Here is a 23206-nt window from a genome sequence, read left to right as displayed (position 1 = left end):
CAAACAATGAATTTATGAATTGTCAAACAATCTACTACTACACGTTGAAATTATTATTTTTTTCGCCCATTGTAGTTGTCTTAGTTCATGCTTAGTTGCACAAACCCAACTGTAGGTCTGTTTGTGGCAATATCAAGCCATTAAAATCCAAATACATGACCTTAACACTGGGGTGAGAAGTAAAAGCTAAAAAGGTAAAACGACTAAATCATTGTGATTCATGAGTCTGTGTCACATGGTTGTCATTTTTTCGGGATAGTGTCATACCCTAACAACAGTTAAACTTTGTGTGCATTAGTTCCAGCTTGCAGGGTACTTCACCGTACATGACAGACCTACACTACTACCAATAGGATTACAGTAAAATGACCATCAGGTTTTATCACTTAATCTGACCTGAAAAGAATATGTGATGCAACCATTTGTCTTGTTTAAGTAATAGGGGCTTCACACTGTGTTGGGTAATGACATCCTTGCATTAAACATACAGGTACCTTTCACGATTTCCTGGTTTGATCCTTGGCTTTAGCTCCATGAAAATGGGCTGAAAGATGTTTTTTTCTTGCGCAGGGCGCTAAATGTCTCCAATGGAGCGCGAGATGAAGAGGAATAGGAAATGAGATCGCCTTTCCAATTTCATTGATTTTGATTTACATTGATATTGGAGTCCAACAAGCTCCAGTAGTTTCCCCTCAAATATTATTTTTAATTTCTTATGACCTTTTCAGAACCTCAAAAAGTATCAGTGATCCTTTGCCACAAACTGGGACTGCACGTGGAAAGTGAGTGTAAAATAAAGCAGCGTTATTACACAGTGTAGGGACATTTATACCATATGCGTGTGAGTGTGTCTCTGTGTATGTCTGCATGAACATCTATACTGCATATATTCTTTTTCGTTGTTTATTCAGATACACCATTGTGCCTGTCATATTATATATGTCTGGGAACTCCGTGTGTCATTTTCTGTAAGAGACCTCTAAAACGTGCTAAATCATGGGTTGTTGGTTTTTTTTTTTTTTTTCGAATAAAACATTCAAACGTTTCTCAAACACTTCTGAGTGTGAATAAATCATAACAAATTGTAAACACACGCGAGCACCGGGGGGTCTGTAAGCGCCGTTGTCCGACTGATCACACACACCGAGCAGTGTGGCGTGTCGCCCTTTGTCACGACGACCCCCCTACACATGAACGGACGACGGGGCGGTTCGCTGGCCCGCCGTCCCCCGGCCGGTGCCCCCTCAGACAGTCGACTGTTGGCTGAGCTGATAGGTCCCTGTTTGTTCCGCCGCCTGCTGCCGTAGGAGCGCCGGGAGCTCACTGTGCGGAGGGATCTGACGCGGACTACACCCAGCCGCTGCCGCGCTGCCCCTGCCTTCTCTGCTGCCCCTGCCTTGGCGTTGGTCAGCGTCGAAGTGTGGGCTCGATTGGAGACTCTAAATTCGCCCGCAAGGTTTTTCCTTTTCCGAATCCCGCCTGCCTCTTGTGCGCAGAGCTCACCTCTGAAGCTGTAGGGATTATTTTTTTTTTATATACACACTCACACATACGGCGTCAATCTTAAAATAATGTCTTGGCAGAGCTACGTGGAAAACCTGATGGCCGATGGCAGCTGTCAGGATAGCGCCATTGTCGGGTACACGGACGCCAAATATGTTTGGGCAGCACATGCCGGTGGCACCTTCAACAATATCACGGTAAGTAGGCGGGGGGGCAGGAGGAGGAACCCCCCCCCCCCCCCCCCCGAGGTAACCGGAGACAAAGTGTGGCTCCGTTTGTTGTTGTGTGTCGCCCACGCAGACGCTCGCCAGAGCGCATAGCGCTAAACCCTTTACCTCGCAGGACGCGAGTGACTAGCATGCTAACAGCGCCGCGCTAGCGGAGGGGGCTAGCTAGCTAGCTAGCCAGATAGCTAGCCAGCTAGCTCGTCGGTGGTGGCCCTGCCGCGGCTGTTTCCTGCTGCGGGATTAGACCTCGTGTGGATCGGATAAGACACCGCGCACGGTGGGCTCTTTGCACGGAGCATTGCAGTGTGGTTGCAGCGATCATCTCAAATTGCCGGGGGCACCGTGAAGTTAAACCTGAAGCTCGTTTTAGAAAAATCGGCGAGAGAGAGGGTGTCTTGACCGGAGGGAGCGTGCATGCTTTTGTGCGCGCGGCCGCTTCGATTAGAAGACGCTAAGCTGCGGGTTTACCGGCTCCCCGTGGTCAGTGAGGGCCGATCGGCACACGACGCGCCTGCCTCGCTCTCAGCACCACACATACCGACACACCTGCAGTCACAGGTGACAATGGCTTGTTGTGGGTTCTGCCTTATTCAATGAGAGCGATCGACGCCCCTTCACTCCTCCACTCCTCAGGCGAAGGTTGCGCGCCTTTGTTATTGTCTGGCGCGCGCGTGTTACGTGCCACTGATCGTGGATTCTGGTATCAATGAATTTGCAGGACATCAAAGTTGTATTCTCAGACCTCCCCTCTTTCTTAAAAATAAGATCCTGGTGCCAGGATCGCCGAGCCTTTGGGAAAGGGACCGCAGTAGTTTATGGTTGATTTTAATAATTCAATTAATCTGCCGACAATTCAACGACATTTCAGGAAATGTGCTCAATATAACGGAGCAACAGCCGCACGCACGTGGACACGATCAGTTCACTGTCATAATCTGTCAATGAAAGGTGAACATAAAAATGGTTGGGAGCAGTTTTGAATTGTGTCAAGGAACACGACTGCAACTATCAATTTTTTTTATTAGCAGTTGTTAAACTTGTTAAACATTCATTCATTCTTGCAAGTGAGAAACGGGAACTGGAGAGGAGTTTTAACAACATTGAAAAGATGCAAAAGGCATTCAAGATCATGGTACAGTATATACTGTACAGTAAGATTCTATGTATGACTACTTTTTGGTTTTACTCATAAAAACTACACGTCCATTCCTCTGGGCATTAGTTAATTCTCCAGTTTGGGATCGAAAATAGTACATCTGTCTATTTATACATCTATTGATATTGTACGTATCATACTAGGAGCATTATGCTTGTCGTGTAACTGGAAGCATATTCATGCAAAATCTGTCTGACTGACATTGGACCCAATCCTGTGGTTTTGTGTTTTTTAATGTTTTTTTTCAGTCTCAAGAAATTGACGTCCTTATTGGTAAGGACAGGGAGACCTTTTACACCAGCGGTCTCACTCTGGGCTCAAAGAAATGTTCAGTCATCAGAGACAGCTTCAATGATGACACGGACGGGACAATGGACATCAGGACAAAGAGCCAAGGAGGAGAGCCTACATACAATATCACTGTGGGAAAAGCTGGGAAAGGTAAGAGTCTAGGTTGTGAATGCTTCTCTCCATTAGTCATGGGCTAAGACCCCATATTGTTTTCGTGTTGTCAAAGTATCACGTGCATAATGCCGTGTTTAATTATACCTCGGAACTGGGATCTCCGAGCCCAGAAGTCTGGGTGGTGATTTTTTTCCCGACCTTTCTGAGATTATAATGCAACACAGGGTCAGAGCTACTTCCATCATGTTCCGTCTTGCCAAATTTGCAACATGATATCAATTCCTCTCCTGTTGCGCATTTGTGACCTAAACATTTGCAAGACTCACAAATGTATCAGCCATGAACAAGCAACAATCATTTGTGTACATGACGTCTTCAAATGCCTTTTTTTTTACAGTTTGATCTACAGTTCAAAATATTTAAGTAAGGACTGGGAGAAGCAGCAAGTTTCTCAAAATTTTCATTAAAATATTCTGCCTTTTTTGCTTGAAAGAATTGATGATTTTTGGACTGTTGGTCAGACACAGTGACATATGAAGGAGTCTCCTTGGCCTGTTACACTGGGCCTCTTTTACTGTTTTCTAACATTTTGTTGACGGAATGATTAAGAACTGGCAGATTAGTCGATAATGAAAATGAATGATAGTCACAGCCCAAATGCTGAGTAATTAGGTGACGATCATTACTGCCATTTTGCCACAATTTGTGTGCAGTACTCACAATTTGCTTTAGGGAAAAGGAGCCTCTGAGTCACAAGAAGCCATGATGCTCTTGCGAACAAACCTCTATAGATGCAGATTTGTGAAGTAAAAATATTATGTAAATTTACTAAATGGTCTTTCTTGTAACCCTCATGAAAGCCATGGTTTGCCTACTCTGCCTGTCTGCCTTTGTGGTCCTCGGTGTCTAACATTGCTCCAGTGTTTCTCACAGATGAAAGTTTGAGTCTGAGAACCATTCATTTTTTTTGATTATTAGCCACAATATAGCATTGTATTCACAAGCCATTTTTTTCTGTCCATTGGCTCACAGCTATCACAATTTTGACAGACTTTTTCATCAGTTCACCCTACATGGGGTTATGGGGGGTGTTACCTGAGTGTGCTGCCTAATTTCTTAGTGGGAAACACTGATTGCAATCAAAACCCAATTGTTTTCCTTTCATTTTCTGAACATTGCTTCCTTTTTTGTTTACTTTTTTTTCTCTTTTCACCCGTCACCACCCTGCTCTGCAATGTTAGGCTTTTTGGAAGAAGTTAAAAAAAAGGACCAAAAAGTGCAGTGAGATTCTTCAGTCTCTACACTTTGCCGTTTTGAAAAGTCACTGCACCTTAATTAGTCTCTTGCATGCATCTTTATAGTCACGTCATGATTGAGCAGAACGAGCCAGCCACTTGAGAGCTGTACCCAACTGTCTGTCCAAGTTGCAGCATGTCATCGTGTCAATTGGTATCATCTATAGTGGTAAAGTGTGCAGTGAGCACTCTATGGCACACAGTTCAATTATCCCTGCACTACACACTCCTGGTGATGATCCTCCTTACTTGGAATGCCTTTACCTTTTTACTTTTCTTAACTGTCACCTTTCTATCTCTTCTCTTTCAGTTTTGGTTCTTGTAATGGGCAAAGAAGGGGTCCATGGAGGCGGATTGAATAAGAAGGCTTACTCGATGGCAAAATACTTGAGGGATTCAGGGTTTTAATGTTTTCAAGCTCACTTAGATCAAATTGAGGGACAAAAAAAAAGAAGAGAAAATAAATATTGCTGTTAAGATTTCTCCTGCAAGCAGTCAAATGTCTTGGAAACTTAAAATAGCAATGAAGATGTGGTTAAGATACTGTCACCTTTGTCCCCCTTCACCCTGTAGGGGGGGAGACTCTTCAATTTTTTTAATTTCTCTTTTTTTCCTACTGTGCCAGTATTGGTATTAGTCATGGCAAAGGAGGCGGTCCTTGGTGCAACTCTTAACAAGAAAGCACATGAAATGGCTAATTACCTGATGATGTCTGGATATTAAGCAACCTCTCCACCCATCCATCAACTTAAGCGGCTCATTCTCACTCAACCGCATTGTGCCGACACTACTTCGAGGATAAGATGGCATACAAAGTTACTTCCGCCGTGGTCTACTTTTATATACCAACCCCCCCAACCTCCCCCAATTTTTTCTTTTTTTTCAGGAAAAAAACAACCAACTTTAACATTGTACTTCTCATGTTTTGGGCATGTTGGCATGTTCTTGCGAAATATATTGCAAAGTGTAATAAAAGTGTTAAATAAGAATTTGCCTTGTATAACATTCACTTAGCAACTGGCTAATATTCCAAGGGGAAGTACATATGTAATGGTGCATAGTTGTTTTGTTTTTTTGAGCATTACTAAAATATGCTATTTTTTACATCAGCATGTGCGCATTTAAAAGTGGCATGCATACCCCTCTCTAGCATACAGATCCCAGCACTGTCTTCTCTCTGTCAAGCATAATATTCCTGCCAAAATCCATCTTCTCATCCGCCTCCATCTTCAAGTCTTCATAACCTCCCTCAAAGAAACAACAAATTTCCTCTGACAAAGTCCTGTATGTGCGTACCTGTTCGCCACCGTCAGGCACATCTTCTAGCCTCCATCACACGCTTTCGCTGTTGTACCTGAATGTGGTCTTAAAAGTTATTGATGTGGTGTTGGACTGTTGTTTGAGTGAAGTGTAAGGTCAGCATTGCTGAGGTCTCAAGATATTGTCAAGACACTTCCTGGAGTCCCGGTGGACATTCCACCTCTGTGACAGCTCAGACATTTGTCATTCAGCTCCTGCTATTTGTAAAATTCGCTGTAAATCACTACACACACTCATGTGAAGTTATTTTTCCCCCTCCACTCTGGACCAATTGTCAGTATAAGAGGATTATCAGAATGACTTCATCTTTTTTCTGATGGACGATTGTTGGCATCCCCTGTTGGCTGTAAATCATTGACGACTTCAGATGACTGTAAAACATTTAACTGCTTCTTTAGACTTCAACACAATTCAAACTCTTCACCACTAATTGATTTGTTGCTAACATAATGTCCATTAACCAATGAAAATGCAATGTCATTTCACTACAGTATGAATGCATTTTGACTTTAAATTCAGGCTGTTGCTCCAGCACCTTGGAATTACTTGCCTTGTGCTTTAGTCATCAAAGGTGTATTCAAAAAATGTAATAGTATGGTACTTAGAATATATTTAAAAGAAAAAAAATGCTGTGTACACAAAACATTGAAAATGGTGTTGGTTGGAATAAGAACATACGTAAGTTGTCTTGTGAACATTTTCTGAGAATAACTGTGTATTCTGTGCCATAAAAATCGATCTGATCTGTTGCTACTATGAGTTGGATTTTTAACTGCTGCCCCAGCAAGAAGTAACTTTTAATGGCACTTTCCTAAGGGATATTTTGGCATCAGTAATCTCCAGACTTTGTGGAATATGTACAGAATTAAACGATAGAAAAAATAAATTTGCAATTTTGGTCCCTTTTTTTGGTTTGTTTCTGAGATGGAAATTCCATCTGCCACAAATATACTGTTTCAAATGCCATGAATTAATGAGATGTCTTGTTTACAGACATGTTAAATAAAAGTTATTCCAACCAGAGGTGAAGCCAGTATGTCCCGTCTGTTGATATTTTCAGTACACATTTGTATGCAGACTAATTCTAGAGTTTTACCGTCTATGGTTTAAGTTAGATATTCAGTTAATTTGTAACAAATCATGTTGCTAACAGTGCATACTTCTGTTTCCAAAACATGATGTGGATCATGTAAGGTACAGTCAAATCAGTAAAACACCACATAGGCTATTCACTATTGAACTATTACTTAAAAAAACAAAACCAACTATTCCCCAAAAAAATTTTATTGCAGAGTTTGAATAGTTTTTAGTTTCACAGCATGAGTAACTATAGTCAACCAGGGGGTTGCTGTTGCTAAGGGCTTTTGAAATCCGTACCAGATAGTAATGATAGTTACTTTACGATTATTGCATTAGCAAAAACCTTTAAAAAAAAGTCTAGACCACACCAAACATGGTTCAGATTGAAAATCACAATGTCAACATTTGTCAAATGTGGACTAGGTTGTCCCAAAGACACTTAAGCACATTTTCTGATTCCTGAGAAAGAGGGATATTTCATTGCTTCTTCCAGTTTGTTTTGAAAACATTTTTTAAATTACATTCGTAGGATAATTTATTAAATTAGAAACCAATTTGATGCAATACATTTTTATTGGCAATGTGTTTTCTGGAGGGAGTAAGTTAAAGATAACAGTCATAGATACTGTTCACAGTTAAGCTTGTGTAAATTTATCACCCAGTTATTCCTGAAAAAGACTCATACATCATTAGCACCTACATGGTTTACTATGAAACATGCTAGTTGTTTTGGATTTTGAAGGTATTGCTCTTAAAAGTGTATAGAACAGTATACACTATAACCATCATCTTACAAGCAATGTATCAGCAATAAACTTTACTGTGAAATATATGAGAAGATTGTCAATTACCATGAAATGTTTGGCGCATTTCTCCAACAACACCATTTTGACCACTATGATTGTTTTGGCCAAAGCCCCGCCCATACCTACCGCACTGCCTGGTAACACCTGCTGTGGCCAGGTGTTAACAATTCCAACTGTAATTAGGACCAGGCCAACATTTTAAAGGCCGGTTTGGCAGTGGAGAGCTGAACGACTGTCCCACACCTTTGCAATTGTGTTTCTTTGTTCCGATGGCGTGGATCGGGGCCAGAAATATTTTACTATGTTTAGGACTTTTTGTGGTTGCTAGTTCATTTTGCAGTTGTGCCGCACTGACGAGACTCAAGGCACTGGATAAATTAAGAGAACACTCGACGCATAGCCAAAGTCAAGCTGAAGGAAGTGGTCTGCGCCATGGACGACTCCTCATCGGGCAGAAATCTCTACAAGGTGCTAAACCCAAAGGAATCAGTTCCACGGAGAAACTCCTGAACTTGGAAACAGATTACCAGGCAGACATGGGTATGTTGGAGTTATTGTCACTTGGTTAACCTTTTTGCTTTTAATGGAATTTGAGCATCATTGTTAAAAACCCTTAAATGGTGGAGTAATTATTTTAAAATTGGGATGTTATTTCTTAAGGTTGGCCAGAGGCCAAGCGAGCCGAGGGACAAGTTGAAGGCCTTTCACGACTGATGCCAGACAATGCAGCAGTAAAACGACTCCTCAAACTGGAACCAAAGGTTGAATGTACAGGAAACTCGATGAAGCTTCAGGTCCAAGATGTTGTTTCAACCCCTGGATCTCTATTCTTTGTGGACAGGGGTACGTTTTCAGTTTTCATTTGGGTATCAATTTTACCACCATTGTTTTGTAATGTGCCCAGAGGTTTTTAATCTATTTGTCTGTTATCAAATGTAATCTCTCAGGAACTCAACTGTCTCCTCTGCCTCTGTCGAAGTTGCCACCAAGCTGTGGTTACACAACAAGGTCAACAAGGAGAGATTTTGTCTTAATTGCACCCTATGATGGTTGCTTTGTTGCTCTTGAGGTGAGAAACTTATTGAAAGCAATGAACACTTACTTGAAATACTTGCATTTGTGAATTTCTAATATTTTTTGGGGGTTGGTTTCAGGAGGACAGTTATGTTCTCCCCTTGCGATGGTCAGGGTTACCAGTGAGGATGTCATGCCCTTTGATGAAACCATCTGCTCCTAGCCCTCCAATGGTCACCTGCCACTCTGAAGGCATGGTCGTGAAAACTGAATGGACCATCTCTCTCAATGACATTAAAGTAAACTGTAAGTTTTTGCATATTTTGTGAGATAATATCCAAAGCCCAGACCCCTTATATTGTGCTTGCTTATTGCCGTCATAATTACATAATGTCTGTGCTTTTCTCCCCTTTTTCATGGCACATTCCAGCCAAAACCAATTGGCTTTTCTAGTGAACTAGACTCTTCCTCAGAACTCCATGATCCAGTTTGATTCGCCATTTAATATGTATATTCACAGTAGCATAGAAACGACCAGTGGCAGTATAAATGCTCACAGCTGCTTCTGCAATTTGTGTAGGCTCTGCATCGATCCTATGCAGAATTGAAAACTGGGCTTAAATCATGCATTGACATTTGATTAACTTGGAGGGGAAGGAATACTTACACCTCCTTTTTTTATTTTACAGTGAAGGGTATCTGGGAGCCTCTGATGAAGGCGTCAGCCAAATGTGGGTTCAGTGTAGTTGTACATCCCGAGGGTGTGGTCCTCTCTGTTCACTACGCACCCTGCCTGGAGGAAAAGGTACAATTATAATTCCTGTTTCCAAAAATGTACACATAAATTGTTGTTTAACCAACCTTTTTGTTTTCCAGGATGGAATGTACACCCTGGAACTGTCTGGAAATGGAGAAAGTAATATTTTGTGTCCATCACTGTCAGCAACTCGAGCTGAACCCACAAAAATCCCACCAAAGGATTTAGAACAGCAAACTGAAATGCCAAGCAAATGGGTGCATCACCCCACCTTGCCACATAATTCTGGTTCAGCCAGTGATCAAAGTCAAAGTGCTCAGTCTGCAGTTCCCAAGGTCCCTGATTTTCCTCAGAACCCAGAGCTACCTAAAACTGTCCCTCCCTCAAATCGGCCAGTGGCCCCAGGAGGACAAGTGCCCCAATCATTTTTTCCTTTGCATCACTGGCCAGCCCAACCTGAACGAGTGCCTGTTGAGAAAAAACCTCTAGTGCAGTCTCCAGCCACCCAACCACCCAATGGCAAAGTGGAAGGCCCTTTTTACCCATACTTTTTTATGCCACCTAAATATGGCATTCCTGTACAGAGGCCTGAATTGAACCCTATGCCTACATTTCACCCAGGCCAAATTCAAAAACCTTACTACACTATTCCATTTAGGCCGCAACCCCCTAAGTCTGAAACTCGTGCTACACCGCCACCAGTCAGTACACCACCTCCTCAGAAACTTGAAGGACCCCCTTCAAGCAAGTCTGAGCACCAAGAATACAAACCCCTTGAACCACCTGTGGTGCCAAAACCCCCAGTTTCTCAGGAACAAATGTACCAACCATTTTACCCTTATTTTTGGCCTCAAGGCCCTTACCAGACAGACATGCAACCCACACACCAAACCCCTACACCATCTCAAAAGGGCCAAGTAAAACAGCCTCTCAACCTGTTGAACCCTGAGAGGTCTAAACCCGAAGTCGCTGGAAATTTGTTACCCAGTAAACCAGCTCCAGAGAGCATTGAGCCAACACAGCCTGAAGCCCCTATGGGACAAGTAAACCAGTACCCCTACCCTGAACCAGGCCTGCCTACAAAGCCAATCACTGTACCACAGCCGGAAGCTCCTTCAGGCCAATACCAGCTGATCTACCCCTACTACTACCCCCAGCCAGAAAATCTACCAGCTGAAAAGCCAGAACACAAACCTTCTTACCCACAACCATCTGAAATACCAGGTGCTGGAACCGATGCTGGAAGGCCAGTCCCAACTGAACCACCTCCAGATGGCCAGGTGTATTACACCTTTAACAGTTACTACCCACAGCAGCCTCAGCTCCCTCAGCCTATAACATTACCCCCTGCTACCACCATTCAGCCACCACAAGTCACAATTGCACAACCTAGTGATGGTGATATAATTCCTCAAGGTCCACAACCAGACTCTCCATATATGCCCCCTTTCTACTGCCCTCAATCTTGCCCATCTGGATTTTCTAATTGCTGTCCCCAAATTGCTTTTCATCAACACCTGCATCATATTGTTCCAGCTGGACATGGCAGTAAAGATATTCCTCCCGTCTATCCAGCACTGCCATTACTCCATTCACTGGCATATTCAGGGCTTCGCAATGGCTTGGCTGCTCCCCCTTCTCAAAAGCAAACTGAGACGGAAACACAAGCTTCCACCTCTGCAGCCTCTAACCCTCTCCCACCTGAGAATGAAAAACAGCCACATCTCCTGCCACCAGATGGCAACCACGCTGTGCCTGGTTTCAGGAAACCTGCAAATCAACTGCCAGCCTACCCTTATTTCGTACCTAATACATATTATCCATATCTACCACAAAATCAGAAGCTAGCAAATTTTCCACAAGGCCAATCAGCAGTTAATCACTATGCTCCCTCTGAGCGTCAGGCTCAAAGCAACAACCCAGTAAATCCAGCATTGCAATATGTGCCATATTACATACAGTTCCCAGAGCAACAAATAAGCCAACTATTACCAGGGGACATGAATAGTCCCTCCTGGCCTAACTTAATGTCTTTTATTAGACAATATCAACAACAGGAACATGTAGCAAACCAGCCAAACAAACCCACAGCCAAGGAACTGCAGCCATCCAGTTACTCTAATCAGCAAACGCGTCCTATAGGCCAAAGTATAGTTCATCGTTTTCTGGTCCCCTCTCAAACGCTTGAAGAGGTTCCAGCACCCATCAGTAACTCCTCACAGCCATTTGTGAGTGGCTCAACGAAACCCACCACCCAAGAACAGACAGTCCAACCCAATTCTGAATCTCAGAGTTATGAGCTGCTACAGCATGGTCCACCAACTATGGAGCCCAACAGTTACAAGAAAGATCTGATTCATCGAAATCTTAAACTGCTTCCTCAGAATTTAAATCCACCAAAGAACCGACCCCAGCACCCGGATTGGCTGAGAAGAATGTCCAATCCTTCAACTGCTAATGTCAACTACATTGCAAGGCCTGGTGATAACTCAGAAAGTTTGCAATTGTTTATCTCTGCTACGGATGGCTCTCATTTTGTGCCTTTGCCCCAGGACCCCTCTTTCAGTACAGCACATTTAAAGCCAGAGTTCCTTGAATCACTGAAAGGAATGTGGAAGCCCATCAAACCTCTAGGCTCCAGCCAAAGGATTCCAGCCCATGTTCCTAGAAGTGCATTTCAACAATGGAGCTCAGCAGGGCACCATCAAAGGGTGTGTTTTATTTTATATTTTAATCAAACTGCTGAACCCAGTCTTTTGTACTAATGTGCTTGTCTCCTTACAGGACTGAACCTAGCCGCCCAGAGAAAAGGTGGACATCGGAAACAGAAATTGGTTCCCTTCAATATGAATAAACAATTGAAACAGTACCTGTCTTTGTTTCGTTTTCTTTTGGTCTGGGTTGCATTGTAATAAAAGTGGGTGGGTAGATAAAATGTTAAAACTGAAATAGAAGTTACGGAAGTCTTTGTTTTGCCATAGTTGGTAAATGGCCTTTTCCGCTTACAACTAATTTTGAAGTTGATGGTTTACTCAGAAAATGTTGGCATAATGCATGTATCCGCTTTTTAGACCCAAAAGGTGCATTGCCCTTAAACTTTATTTGTCTTTCTTTTTGCTTTTTCCATGAACTGGTGGTTATTGCACATTGACCCATTCATGTGAATACATCAAATAGCATTTACCCATTCATCAGTGGCCATATTGAGTGCAATCCCAAAAAATATTTGCTTTGAGATTTTTTTTATTATAGCCTACATTAGGGTAAAATTACCTTTTCCCTTTTGGTATAGTCTAATTTGATTACTGCCTACAAGATCTTTAAAATGTTTTCTCAATTAATCCAGACAGCTGGGATGTGTGGTGGAAGACCCAGAGCTGTGCAGTTGTATAGAGCCACTATAATTGATCGAGTCACAAACAATGGTGTAAAAATTACAGTGGAAGATCCAGACCATTTCATAATTTAGGTTCAGTAATGAAAACCTTGATTACCTTGTATTTCATCTGGATGTGTGGAGAGCAGCCATTGGTCAGCTTCTTCGTGTTTTTTTTAGGTCATCGTCTGAGTGAGTTTTCTTTTAAAACAACACAATGGACAGCTCCAATGATACAAACAATATACAGTGACCACAGGGAGAATTTGACTAAGATCTCTTATGTGATATATTGTGTAAATAACTAAAATATATACTTGTATATAGATTATTTTTCCTGTGGCTGTATTAGTAGAAATGTCAATGTCATTGGCATGAGTATTGATCAGAAAACAACACGGTTTTGCAATTACCCTGAACGATGTGGCATGAATGATTAAATGTATTCCTTTGCCAGTTTGCTCAATAAAATTGCTGTATGAGGTTGTAAATGTGACCAGTAAAAGACCTCATATTACTCAATCCTTCATCAACTAGTTGTTTTTTATTTTACTTTAAAGAAAATCACAATTAAGAAAAGGAAGAACATAAAAAATTTTGACTTCAGAGATTTATTCAGCATGACAGTCACCTTTCTAATCAAATTTTCAGGAATTTCAATGGGCGTTTTGCAATTAATTATGTTATTTCGACAATTTAATTTATTCTTCATTAGTTGGAAACTACCACAGCACCTGTTCCTACATTGATTTAAGGTACACTAGCATCAATGCCGCTGGAGGCAGCAGGTACATAGAGTGTGTGGTGCCTGTTCAACTGAAAAATCTGACCCGTCCTGGGCAGACTGGCACAAGAAGAATTGGATCTGTTAGAGCTGCTGGGCTATCAGCTACTGCTGGGGCGGCTGCAGCAGCTATGTCCCTCTTAAACATAATAACAGGGACCTCTTTACTGCTTGAGGAATCTGAGGTTGAGTCAGCAGTTGGAGCAGGATCAGCAGCAGTTGGAGCAGGATCAGCAGCAGTTGGAGCAGGATCAGCGGCTGGAGCAGGATCAGCAGCTGCAGCAACCACAGCAGGGACCACAGGTACAATTTCTGCTGACTCAGCTGACTCTGCTGACAGAAGGCCACTTTGTTGAGGGTCATGGAGAGAGGTCAGTTTGTGGTGTTTTAGACCATGCCTGCGTGACAGGCTGTCTGTATGTACGTGGACTGCTGGTGGCACGGCAGGAGCTGCAGCTACAGTGCTGTTGGCATCTACAGCAGGCATCTGCAAAAAAATTGTATGCATCAACAGAGTGTAGGTTGGGAAAGTTCAGCACTTACTTTTGCCCATCAAAAATTACATGGTGAATTGAAACACAGCTTTTTACCATGGGTGCGGCAAACATCTTGCAGTCCACACTGTGAGCAATTTTGAACCCTTTGGCAGTACAAATACCACGTTGCTGTGAGAGAAAGGATGACCATGACTCATTCTTGTTCATTGTTCATAGATTAGCTAAAAACCAGGTCTTAAAATGTGTATAATCATTCTTTCCAATATGGTTTGTTGAACTTCTCTACGTATTTTTAAAAAATGGTTGTTCTTTTGAAAAACTAAACTGATGCTGTGCATACTTACAGCCATGGGGTCATTCAGGGGCATGCAGGCGTCATTGGTGCAATTAGCCTCGACTACGACATATTCCACTAAATATTGTGGCCCCCCAGACACAAGCTGAAACAAGGTCATGAAAAGTGTTGATGTACTAACAGGGATTGATAAAGTGTGCAGGTGCATTAAATGTTGGGAAATTCTTATGATTCATCTGAACAGATTACGCTCAAACCCACCTGTGACGACATCCGTCCAACCTCCAGAATAGTGTAAGTCACATTCACAGTGTTGTTATTAAAGATTGCCAGAGAGGCCTGCACGAAGTCCAGCGCTGCAGTGTCATTTAGAGGGAGGAGGGTAGAGCAGCCCACGCACAGGTCCTCTGTTGATTCTATATATCAGCAAACAAATAGACACATAGTTTTTTTGTGTGTAGAATGACATTGGTATGCCCGGCATATGTGTATGTGTGTGTTCATATGGAAGAGTGTGTTATCAGAAAGTTATACCCTCTGTTTTACACTTGAACGCAGTGACAGTCAGAACTCCTCCAACTCTCTTCAGCACCACATCACAGTCTCCTTCCACGGCCTGATTGGAGACAAAGAATCAGTCCACATACCAAACCAGTCAATATTTTACATCCTAAAATTATTGCCATCTTTACATTTGGTTGAAGTATCAGAGCCTCTGTGTACTATTGGTCTGAAGTCTCACCGTCAACAATTTTGGTCTGACTGAGCAGTTGGCAAGAGGTGTGGGGTCCAGCACATGACAGTTCGTCTCCAGCAGATCAATTTCGAGGACATATGTCTCCTGTCCATTAGGCTATGGACAGAAAGAAGGACAGATTTTAATTGCGTTGCATCAGATAATGCACCACATGGAAAAACGCCCCCAAAATGAAATGTTCTGGTGTCACATCTGCGTGGATGAACGTGCACATGTAGTTTGTAGAGACACTGAAAAGTAGAGCATGGTGGGGATCAAGCACCAAAGGTTTAGGAATATGTGTAGATGACTCATATCTTAATAAGGACACTGACAGCACGAAATAACAAAAGAAAAAGAAAGAAAGAAAGAGTATAAGGGGAGAAAGGAGGTACCTTCAACAAAATGTTAATTTTATGAAATCATGTAGATGTTTTATACAATTCTTTATAGGATATATTTTTACAGCTTGATGCAAAATGACACATAATGATGCAGTTCACAATTAAATCTACCAATTAATTAATATCCTATCGACCAGTGGTAGTGAAGAAATGCACAGGCAGAGTATTTTGTAATGTTGTGCATATCCTGTTCCACCCCCAGGTTGATAGGAAAAGATGTAAATACCTGATGTCCTTGCCTTTAACTACTCCTTGACTTACCTCGACTTGGACCTTGATATCCTCGATCCTGTTCAGTGCATACTTGTAACCATGAGTGTGCTGTCCATTGAGGTAATCCTGGGCTACCAGAGCAGCCTCCTCGGCCTTGGGGGAGTCACACAGAGGCCGAAGCACATTGTGCTGAGCCCACACCCCCAGCAGTAGTCCCAGAACCACAGTGAAGCCCAGGAGACTCATTGCTGTGAGAGATGGAAGAGGTATCAGAGCACTGGAGGAGATTAAGTGAAGGATGAGCGGAAAGACTCATGTGGTCCGCGGCGTATATATATCCTGTACTTTAAACAGGAGAGCGGAGCCAAGTTAAACACAGTGATCGTCCCTCCTGACTCCAACTACACACGTGGGTTGTGTTTTAGGACCGCTGCCAAGTCAAATGTAAGTTGGGTATATCTAGCTTAAATCATTGATAATTCCGTTTTTTTCTCTTTGTTTTTATAGTGACACATCTACAAATGGGTGATGCCTGGCATACATTTTGGCTTCATCATTTTTTGGGGAAAATAAGTTATGTTTAAAAAATAAAGTTAATCATTCTGTCAGAAAAGTGACATGATTTACTAATAGAAATACATATTGGTTGAGCTCAGGGACTTATAAAATAATAATAATTGTTTGATCATCAATATCACCAAAATATGCCAAACAATTCATCACCGGACTCTGTGATATATATATACCTGTATATATATATATATATATTATATAAACATTCTCCATAAAATAGCCTTACAGGGTGGAACTTTAAGAGTGGGACAAGCAGAATGACATTTCAAAAACCAGACAAAATGGTAGCAGGGACAGTTGAAGCTTACCCCAATTTACACAGTTGAATTCCCAACAAAAAGAAATGATGTCCCTTCCTGAAAATGTTCTATATGTAATTGTAGAATTTTTTTGGTTGGCGAGAAAGTACATATTAACAAGGTGGAAGATGAATTCAGGGTCACAGTAAATTAAGAAAAAAGTAAAATATATCTATGGTTTAATCTGATTTATCTATATGTTTAGAGGCACTTTAGCTTAGTCAATACAGTAATTAAAGAATATTTTGAAGTTTTTATCATTTAATGGTTAATTGTTCTTATTTAAGTTGATTACTTTGCACTGAGGACATGATCAAATATAATACATCTATCAATAAAAAAGGTTTGTAAACACTAAATAATGTTTAAAATATCTATTATCTCCGTTTAAGTAATAAAGTAAAAAAGGCATACATAAATGATTTAAGCTATTTGTTATCAATATGTGACTTATTTTATTGTAAATAGGATTGAGTGAATCATAGGGACATGAAAAGTCACCATGTACCATGAACCACCCAAACGTCTCCTCCTTCTTTTACTAGCCGCCTCCAGATGTGGCAGAAAGTTCCTTGAATTGAATACAACACAAAACATGTGAAGAGCTTCATGTCCAAACACCTATATTGTGTAATCAGCTGTTGCGCTCCACGGAGTCATTGAGAGTGATCAGCCAGAGAGCAGGGCCCCAGTGTCAGCAGGGATTCGGTGACTTGCTCAATGACAGTTCAGCAAAGAGGATGTTTGCCAACAGGCGGCAGGGGACACAGTGGAGGGTCACGGACACTCATTGCTGCCTCCCACATGTTTGCTCTGTGTTGGACTGTCTGCACAATACGCCAGTGTCACTTGAGGATACACAGAGACTGATGATGGCTTATAAGTTTTAAAAAGTTCTCTCAAACGGAGATCACCAATAAAGCACTTACAAAGGATTTCCTTGTTGTATCAAATTTTATCTTCATCTTTTCTTGCATTTCTTTTTTCATAGCTTTTTGACATGACCATGTTATTCAAATCTCCTCAGAAATCCTTGATGACTTTTGCTGAATACATGAAGTTGCATCCCACTGTAACACCTGAAGTAGATGTTTAACACTGGCATTAATGGAACAGATTTGACTGATTTTATATCTCACATGTCCTGGTTATTAGTGTAGTTCTGTAGGGATTTCAAAACAATAAACTAAATATCATGAGAACATATGGTATTCCTACATAGCTTAGTTAGGCCTTAATTTCCTACAGTTTAACATGAAGAACCAAATGGCAAATTGTTTTAAATAGAAACTGTTTATTTGCTTGTCTATTCAATTCTGATTGCAGCAGAAACTTAAAGCTGAGAAGATGTTGGACATTTTTGGATTGTGGTAAAAAAACAACAACAACAACAAAACAACAACAACAACAACAACAACAACAACTAGTTGGAATAAAATCGAATTCCACTGGGCTGACACTGCCAAACAATGAAACCAACCAACCAACTCAATATCCAAAGACTGAGGTGATACAAAACGGCTGCCAGGATTTGAACACATTTTTAAAAGACGCGACCACACCACTCTAGACAGTGCTGCCCTTCACCAGTTACCGGTTAGTTTTACAATCCTGTCTGGATCCTTCACCTATGAACTTCCTTTGAGCCTGCTTGACATCATATATTCTATCAGTTTCCCAACAGTTCCCCAAATCTCCACTTTTTCACTAAAGGTCTTTTCTGCCAGGGACCCTCAGCCGTGGAGCTCACCGCCCGAGCACAAGGGTAAAACTCAGTGTCCACTTCGAATTCTGTTGTTCTGTGATTGTTTTAATGATCTATCTTGTTTTAGATTTAACTCTGTACGGTATGTAACTGTGCTTTGAAAGGTGTTCTATTTATAAAGTCATTCTCATTTTTATTAGTGATATAAGTAAAAGTAATATTAGTAATATTATTGTTATTATTAATATTAGTAGTTTTGATATTACCATTAATATTAATCCTGTATTTGTAGTTTAAGAACTAGTATTTATATTAGAATAAATTGTATTCGTAGTCTTGGTATTAGATTAAGCTGTATTAGTATTAGTACTAGTAATATCTTTCGTTTTATTAGTATTAATATTAGTGTAAGTATCAGCATTAGTAGTATTAGTATTAGTATTCATATTAATATCAGTATCAATATTAGTCTTAGAATCAGCATTAATAGTATTAGTATTAATGTTATTATAAGTATTAATATTCATACTATTAGTATTCATGTTACGTCTTTTGTCCTAAATCTACCCATCGTTCTCAGTAGATTCTGATTGGTCGACGCCAGAGTGACGCATTTCACACGCGACTCTCAGGGCGCAGAGGATTTGTATACATGCTTCTAATTGCGCGGCAGGTGGAGCGGCCGAACGCCGTGTTGTTAAAGAGAAACTACATCAGTTCTCCAGGAGGTAGAGATGGAGGAGCTTTATCAGACAGCAGCTCTTTCCTCTCCGAGGTGTCGCTGAGGAAAGACGTCGCAGTGAGTCACGGCCGGTTGTTGTTGAGTGTTACCATCAGTTGTGTCAGTGAACCGAGCTGCGTTAGCTAATGTAGCCTCTACAGAACCATGAGCCACCTGCAGTGTGGCGGGCTGAGGGACACCTTGTAGTCGTAGTTCGTGCGGGACTGTGGGACACGTGTCGCATGTAACAACACACCCCTTCTCTACTGCAGCAGATGTTCACAGTTCTGCCGAGTACGTCACCGGAAGTGGAAGCAACTTCAAAGGTCAGCTCAGTGGAGTATGGCGAGCCTGATCATTAGAGCCAGAGGACCATGGCCTTGAGCATCTCTTCCTCAGAAAGCCGACTAAATAAAATCGGGATTCAGCACTGCTACATATGAGCGTTTGGACCTGCCCTCCCCACAGCTGTAAGGATACGCACAAGTCCATGTTCTCGTGTGACCCTCCATCGGTCTCTTCCACATGCACAAAGCACAAGAGCTGCCGCAGCAAATCAAAATACCTCAAGAGAGCGAAGGGGTTCATGTCTTCAGTAAAGGGAGGTTCTCATCTGTCCTGGCGGGCCAAGAGACGCTTGTATTGTAAATTACAGCTTTGGATGTGGAGGAAGCGGCGAGAGAAATGTCGTTGTGGGATTGGCAGATCAAAGAAAAGAGCTTGTGGGATCAGCTCGGGACCCTGCCTCAACCCAAAGGCACAGTCTCAGAAAAATAAAAGGAAGGTTCCAACGTACCACACAGTAAACTCAGAGAACCAACAAGCCAGAGCATCGGCTGTTATGTCACCACTTGGTTGTAATACTGAAGCTTCAGAGGACTCGCTCGGAGGACAGATCCGCCTCCTGCAGCCACGTGAAACTGTCAGTCGGTCAGAGACTCTGAGAGCTTCCGGCGTCTTGCAGAACCAGGTCACGGACACGAATGAACCTGCAGGCGCCCTCACTCAAGCCGTGCCGTCTCAAAGAAGAGAGACCTTTGATCAGTGTTGTGAAATGGCAGAGCCTTCAAAACGCTCTCACACTGTCAAACCCCTGCTATGTACAGAGAGCGAAGCTTGTGTGGGGACCATGAGGTTTCCATCAGGACAATGTACTACAGTCACTCCAGGTCACGACAAGAATTCAAACAGTTATACTGATGAGAGATTCAACGGTATAAGGACTTCTAAAACCGAGGTTGGCCTTAAAGCCCTGACGAAGAACATCCACGGTAGACAATTTTCACTTTTATAAAAAAATTTTTTACCTTCACTTTTACTTTTCCCACAGCTGTCTGACATTGCATTGTGTCCATGTTTCTCTAGAGTTCCTTGATGAGTTTTACACGATATACGGAAGTTTCATTCCGCTACAAAAGAGCGACGTGTTGAGACACCTGAGGAGGAAGTTAAACACGGATTTCAGTGACAGGTAAACATAAAAGTCTAAATCCAACTGTTAGTTCAGTTGAACTATTTTAAAGGTCAAGTGTGTCTAGGTGGAGCAGTGAGAGTGGTGTCTAAAATGATTTTATTTCTGGACCAGTCGTCTTATGTCTTACCCGACTCCGCAGGAAAAATGTCGTCTTCTCAGAGGTCACCAAATACAGAAGAGCGGCCGTTCAGAAAGCCGTTCCCTCCTTCCAGGTGGTCTACAGGAAACACACACTGACACTGGAGGATTTGTCGACACTGGCAGATCAGAACTGGCTCAATGACCAGGTTATAATCCAACAATATAATATATATCATTAATCTGGGAAATTAGCAAACTTTTTTAGTGTAAACAAATATTTTTGTACTTTAGGTCCTGAACATGTATGGAGAATTGATTGTGGAATCTGCCCATCACAAGGTAATTTTTTTTTACTTACCAGGGTTATCACCAATAAGTAAAGGAATAGTTTGGCATGTTGGGATATAAGCTTATTCGCTGTGGTTACATCCACACTACTATGTTATAGTTTTAAAAACAAATACGCATTCGAATGGCTGTAGCCTCAGTTATCTCGTCCAACTTCAGGTTATACCGGCTACATCCATAAAACAACAGCGATCTCTGTAGCAGATTGTCTACTCTGGAGTAGTGTGGACGGCAGGCGTCAACAAAGCAGCTGGGATACGTTTTAAACAGAGATGTAGTAATGTGGATGTAGTAATGTGGATGTAGCCGCAGTCCCAAGATAAACAATCTGCCCATCGTCACCGTTGAGGATCACTAATTAATAGTAACTAATAGTTTGTGAAATTCATATTTAAAAAAACCAAAAATGGAATGTTGTCATTTTGTGTTGGACCAAGTGAGAGAGTGTCAGAGAGTACTCTGTCATGAAATCTGATTTTTTTGTTTGTTTTTCTGTCAAAATCTGGCCAGAATGTGTTGTAGTCAGATAAAAACACGTGGACCTGTTTGTTTTACAGTTGTAGTTTTGTAACATTTATCTCCCTCTCTCTCCACTTCTAGGTCCATTTTCTCAACAGCTTCTTCCACCGACAGCTCATGACTAAAGGATATGATGGTGTTAAGAGATGGACAAAGCAGGTCAGCATAGGTGGAAATGCTGTGACAATTCATCAACGCTTGTGATGTAGATTTTCAAAAATCAAATTATTATGAGACGAAGAAAACGAGAGAGACGGACGCCGTTGAGAGTGAGTGGTTTTAACTTCATCTCTCTTGCGCAGGTGGATTTGTTTTCAAAGAGTTTGCTTCTGGTGCCCATCCACCTGGAGGTCCACTGGTGTCTGGTGACTGCTGACTTTGTCAAAAAGAAAATCTGCCTTTATGACTCTCAAGGGATTGCGCTCCAGAAGGTTGCAAGGGTAAGAACACTTTTTAACAATATACATGAACATTTGAGTTGCTTTTCTTGTAGTAATCATTAGTCCCTATCTGTAAAACATTTATTTCTTTATTATGCTCTGCTTACAATAGAACATCCTGAAATACTTGATGGCAGAAGCGAAGGAGAAGCAGCAAACGGATTTTGAAGGTGGTTGGACGGTGTCGTATGATGAGGTACGTAGACGGGTGTGTTGTCCTGAAACATGCTTGCTGGAGATTCACCCAGGAGACGCACTGACATGATGTCCTGTCTCCCCCTGCTGTCCTTCACAGAAAATCCCACAGCAGACCAATGAAAATGACTGTGGAGTTTTTGTCTTGGAGGTAACTTGCTTTGCCTGCTTAGTATTCATGACTTCAATCATTATTGTCTCCACTTTTTTTCCTTCTAAAAATATCACATATTACATAAGGGCTCTCTTTTGCTCTCATTCTCAGTACTCTAGACGCCTCGCTTTAGCAAAACCCCTGCAGTTCTCACAGAAGGACATACCAAAGATACGTAAGAGGATCTACAAAGAGCTCTGTGACTGTAAGCTCCACGAGGAGGGCTGACGACTGTCTTACATGTATGTATTATGTGCTGCTTCCAATTTGGGTACGAAATCAGCAGGCAATGCTCTCTGTGTGTGCAGGGCTTCCCTACCAGCTCACAGCACTGTGAGGACATGTGTGACCCCAGTGGGAGAGAGTCATTTTTTGTATCTGGTGCACTGTTCATGCTAAACCATAGTTCTTATGATAACTGAATTAATCTGATCGATATTTAATCAGTTATTTATGTTGTTGCTGGAGTTTCCACATCTACGAGGCACCAACGGAGCCTTATTGAATTCACTGCCTGATGAAATGGATCTAATCTTTCATGGTCCATGTCTGTGTTGATTATTTACTATTTAAACTGTAAATCATATTTGCACATTTTGAAAAGTCAGATTTTACATTGGCAACTTGTAGTTTTTTGCATCGTAGTTTACCTCTCAGCACCGGGTGACCGGGTAGAGACCAGGTGTGTTTTGTTCATAAAGAAAATGATTGTTTTTGTTTGTTGCATAATAGAAATGTGTTATTGAGTTTTAAATAAAAGCAGATGTTGACTAAGTTTATTTAATGTTTTCATGTTATGGATCAAGTGTTGTTTACACTGTATTCAGAT

The 23206-nt window shown here is 41.7% G+C and overlaps 4 protein-coding genes across 10 annotated transcripts; 3 read left to right on the top strand and 1 right to left on the bottom strand.

Annotated features, from left to right (window-relative positions):
- The first annotated feature begins 1207 nt into the window (after positions 1 to 1207).
- Positions 1208 to 6929, top strand: pfn2a (profilin 2a). Of its 5 annotated transcripts, none has more exons than XM_035635738.2 (4): positions 1213 to 1456; positions 1584 to 1700; positions 3135 to 3327; positions 4897 to 6929. In XM_035635738.2, the coding sequence occupies exons 2-4, from the start codon at positions 1602 to 1604 to the stop codon at positions 4992 to 4994; spliced, it is 390 nt and encodes a 129-aa protein (XP_035491631.1). In that variant the 5' UTR covers positions 1213 to 1456; positions 1584 to 1601; the 3' UTR covers positions 4995 to 6929. The 5 variants fall into 5 exon arrangements, with proteins under 5 accessions (XP_035491628.2, XP_035491632.1, XP_035491631.1 ...); XM_035635736.2 differs by having other exon boundaries at positions 1213 to 1513; XM_035635735.2 differs by having other exon boundaries at positions 1208 to 1700; positions 5212 to 6929.
- Positions 6930 to 8008: 1079 nt separating this feature from the next.
- LOC118311690 (proline-rich extensin-like protein EPR1) lies at positions 8009 to 12432 on the top strand. Its single transcript, XM_035635726.2, has 7 exons — positions 8009 to 8332; positions 8453 to 8635; positions 8740 to 8861; positions 8947 to 9112; positions 9496 to 9611; positions 9683 to 12274; positions 12348 to 12432. Exons 1-7 carry the CDS (start codon positions 8062 to 8064, stop codon positions 12351 to 12353), a joined length of 3456 nt encoding a protein of 1151 aa, XP_035491619.2. The 5' UTR covers positions 8009 to 8061; the 3' UTR covers positions 12354 to 12432.
- A 1102-nt stretch (positions 12433 to 13534) lies between these two features.
- ahsg2 (alpha-2-HS-glycoprotein 2) lies at positions 13535 to 16198 on the bottom strand. The gene is made up of 7 exons (XM_035635740.2): positions 15917 to 16198; positions 15258 to 15368; positions 15050 to 15131; positions 14777 to 14931; positions 14565 to 14660; positions 14314 to 14388; positions 13535 to 14210 (listed from the first exon to the last, which is right to left on the bottom strand). Exons 1-7 carry the CDS (start codon positions 16112 to 16114, stop codon positions 13752 to 13754), a joined length of 1176 nt encoding a protein of 391 aa, XP_035491633.1. The 5' UTR covers positions 16115 to 16198; the 3' UTR covers positions 13535 to 13751.
- Positions 16199 to 19062: 2864 nt separating this feature from the next.
- Positions 19063 to 23151, top strand: LOC118311392 (sentrin-specific protease 5). Of its 3 annotated transcripts, none has more exons than XM_035635235.2 (10): positions 19063 to 19244; positions 19442 to 20437; positions 20532 to 20637; positions 20780 to 20927; positions 21013 to 21060; positions 21670 to 21747; positions 21891 to 22028; positions 22141 to 22224; positions 22324 to 22374; positions 22489 to 23151. In XM_035635235.2, the coding sequence occupies exons 2-10, from the start codon at positions 19606 to 19608 to the stop codon at positions 22603 to 22605; spliced, it is 1602 nt and encodes a 533-aa protein (XP_035491128.1). In that variant the 5' UTR covers positions 19063 to 19244; positions 19442 to 19605; the 3' UTR covers positions 22606 to 23151. The 3 variants fall into 3 exon arrangements, with proteins under 3 accessions (XP_035491128.1, XP_035491127.1, XP_035491126.1); XM_035635234.2 differs by having other exon boundaries at positions 19439 to 20437; XM_035635233.2 differs by having other exon boundaries at positions 19063 to 20437.
- The last annotated feature ends 55 nt before the right edge of the window (positions 23152 to 23206 follow it).

The sequence above is a fragment of the Scophthalmus maximus genome, chromosome 5 (assembly GCF_022379125.1).
Source record: "Scophthalmus maximus strain ysfricsl-2021 chromosome 5, ASM2237912v1, whole genome shotgun sequence".
Classification (NCBI taxonomy): domain Eukaryota; kingdom Metazoa; phylum Chordata; class Actinopteri; order Pleuronectiformes; family Scophthalmidae; genus Scophthalmus; species Scophthalmus maximus.
Note: the sequence above shows the minus strand (reverse complement) of the source record. Positions and strands in the feature narration are given on the sequence as shown.

Excerpts from the sequence above, each read along its gene's own strand:
- pfn2a (XM_035635735.2), top strand. The coding sequence starts at position 1,572 with ATGTCTTGGCAGAGCTACGTGGAAAACCTGATGGCCGATGGCAGCTGT. Across the intron at positions 1,701-3,134 it reads GCACCTTCAACAATATCACG|TCTCAAGAAATTGACGTCCT; the intron begins GTAAGTAGGCGG and ends GTTTTTTTTCAG. Across the intron at positions 3,328-5,211 it reads TGTGGGAAAAGCTGGGAAAG|TATTGGTATTAGTCATGGCA; the intron begins GTAAGAGTCTAG and ends CTACTGTGCCAG.
- LOC118311690 (XM_035635726.2), top strand. The coding sequence starts at position 8,062 with ATGGCGTGGATCGGGGCCAGAAATATTTTACTATGTTTAGGACTTTTT. Across the intron at positions 8,636-8,739 it reads TCTATTCTTTGTGGACAGGG|GAACTCAACTGTCTCCTCTG; the intron begins GTACGTTTTCAG and ends GTAATCTCTCAG. Across the intron at positions 9,113-9,495 it reads CAATGACATTAAAGTAAACT|TGAAGGGTATCTGGGAGCCT; the intron begins GTAAGTTTTTGC and ends TTTATTTTACAG.
- ahsg2 (XM_035635740.2), bottom strand. The coding sequence starts at position 16,114 with ATGAGTCTCCTGGGCTTCACTGTGGTTCTGGGACTACTGCTGGGGGTG. Across the intron at positions 14,932-15,049 it reads GTTCAAGTGTAAAACAGAGG|AATCAACAGAGGACCTGTGC; the intron begins GTATAACTTTCT and ends GCTGATATATAG. Across the intron at positions 14,389-14,564 it reads CCCTGAATGACCCCATGGCT|CAACGTGGTATTTGTACTGC; the intron begins GTAAGTATGCAC and ends TTTCTCTCACAG.
- LOC118311392 (XM_035635235.2), top strand. The coding sequence starts at position 19,606 with ATGAGCGTTTGGACCTGCCCTCCCCACAGCTGTAAGGATACGCACAAG. Across the intron at positions 22,029-22,140 it reads CGCTCCAGAAGGTTGCAAGG|AACATCCTGAAATACTTGAT; the intron begins GTAAGAACACTT and ends TGCTTACAATAG. Across the intron at positions 22,225-22,323 it reads GGACGGTGTCGTATGATGAG|AAAATCCCACAGCAGACCAA; the intron begins GTACGTAGACGG and ends TGTCCTTCACAG.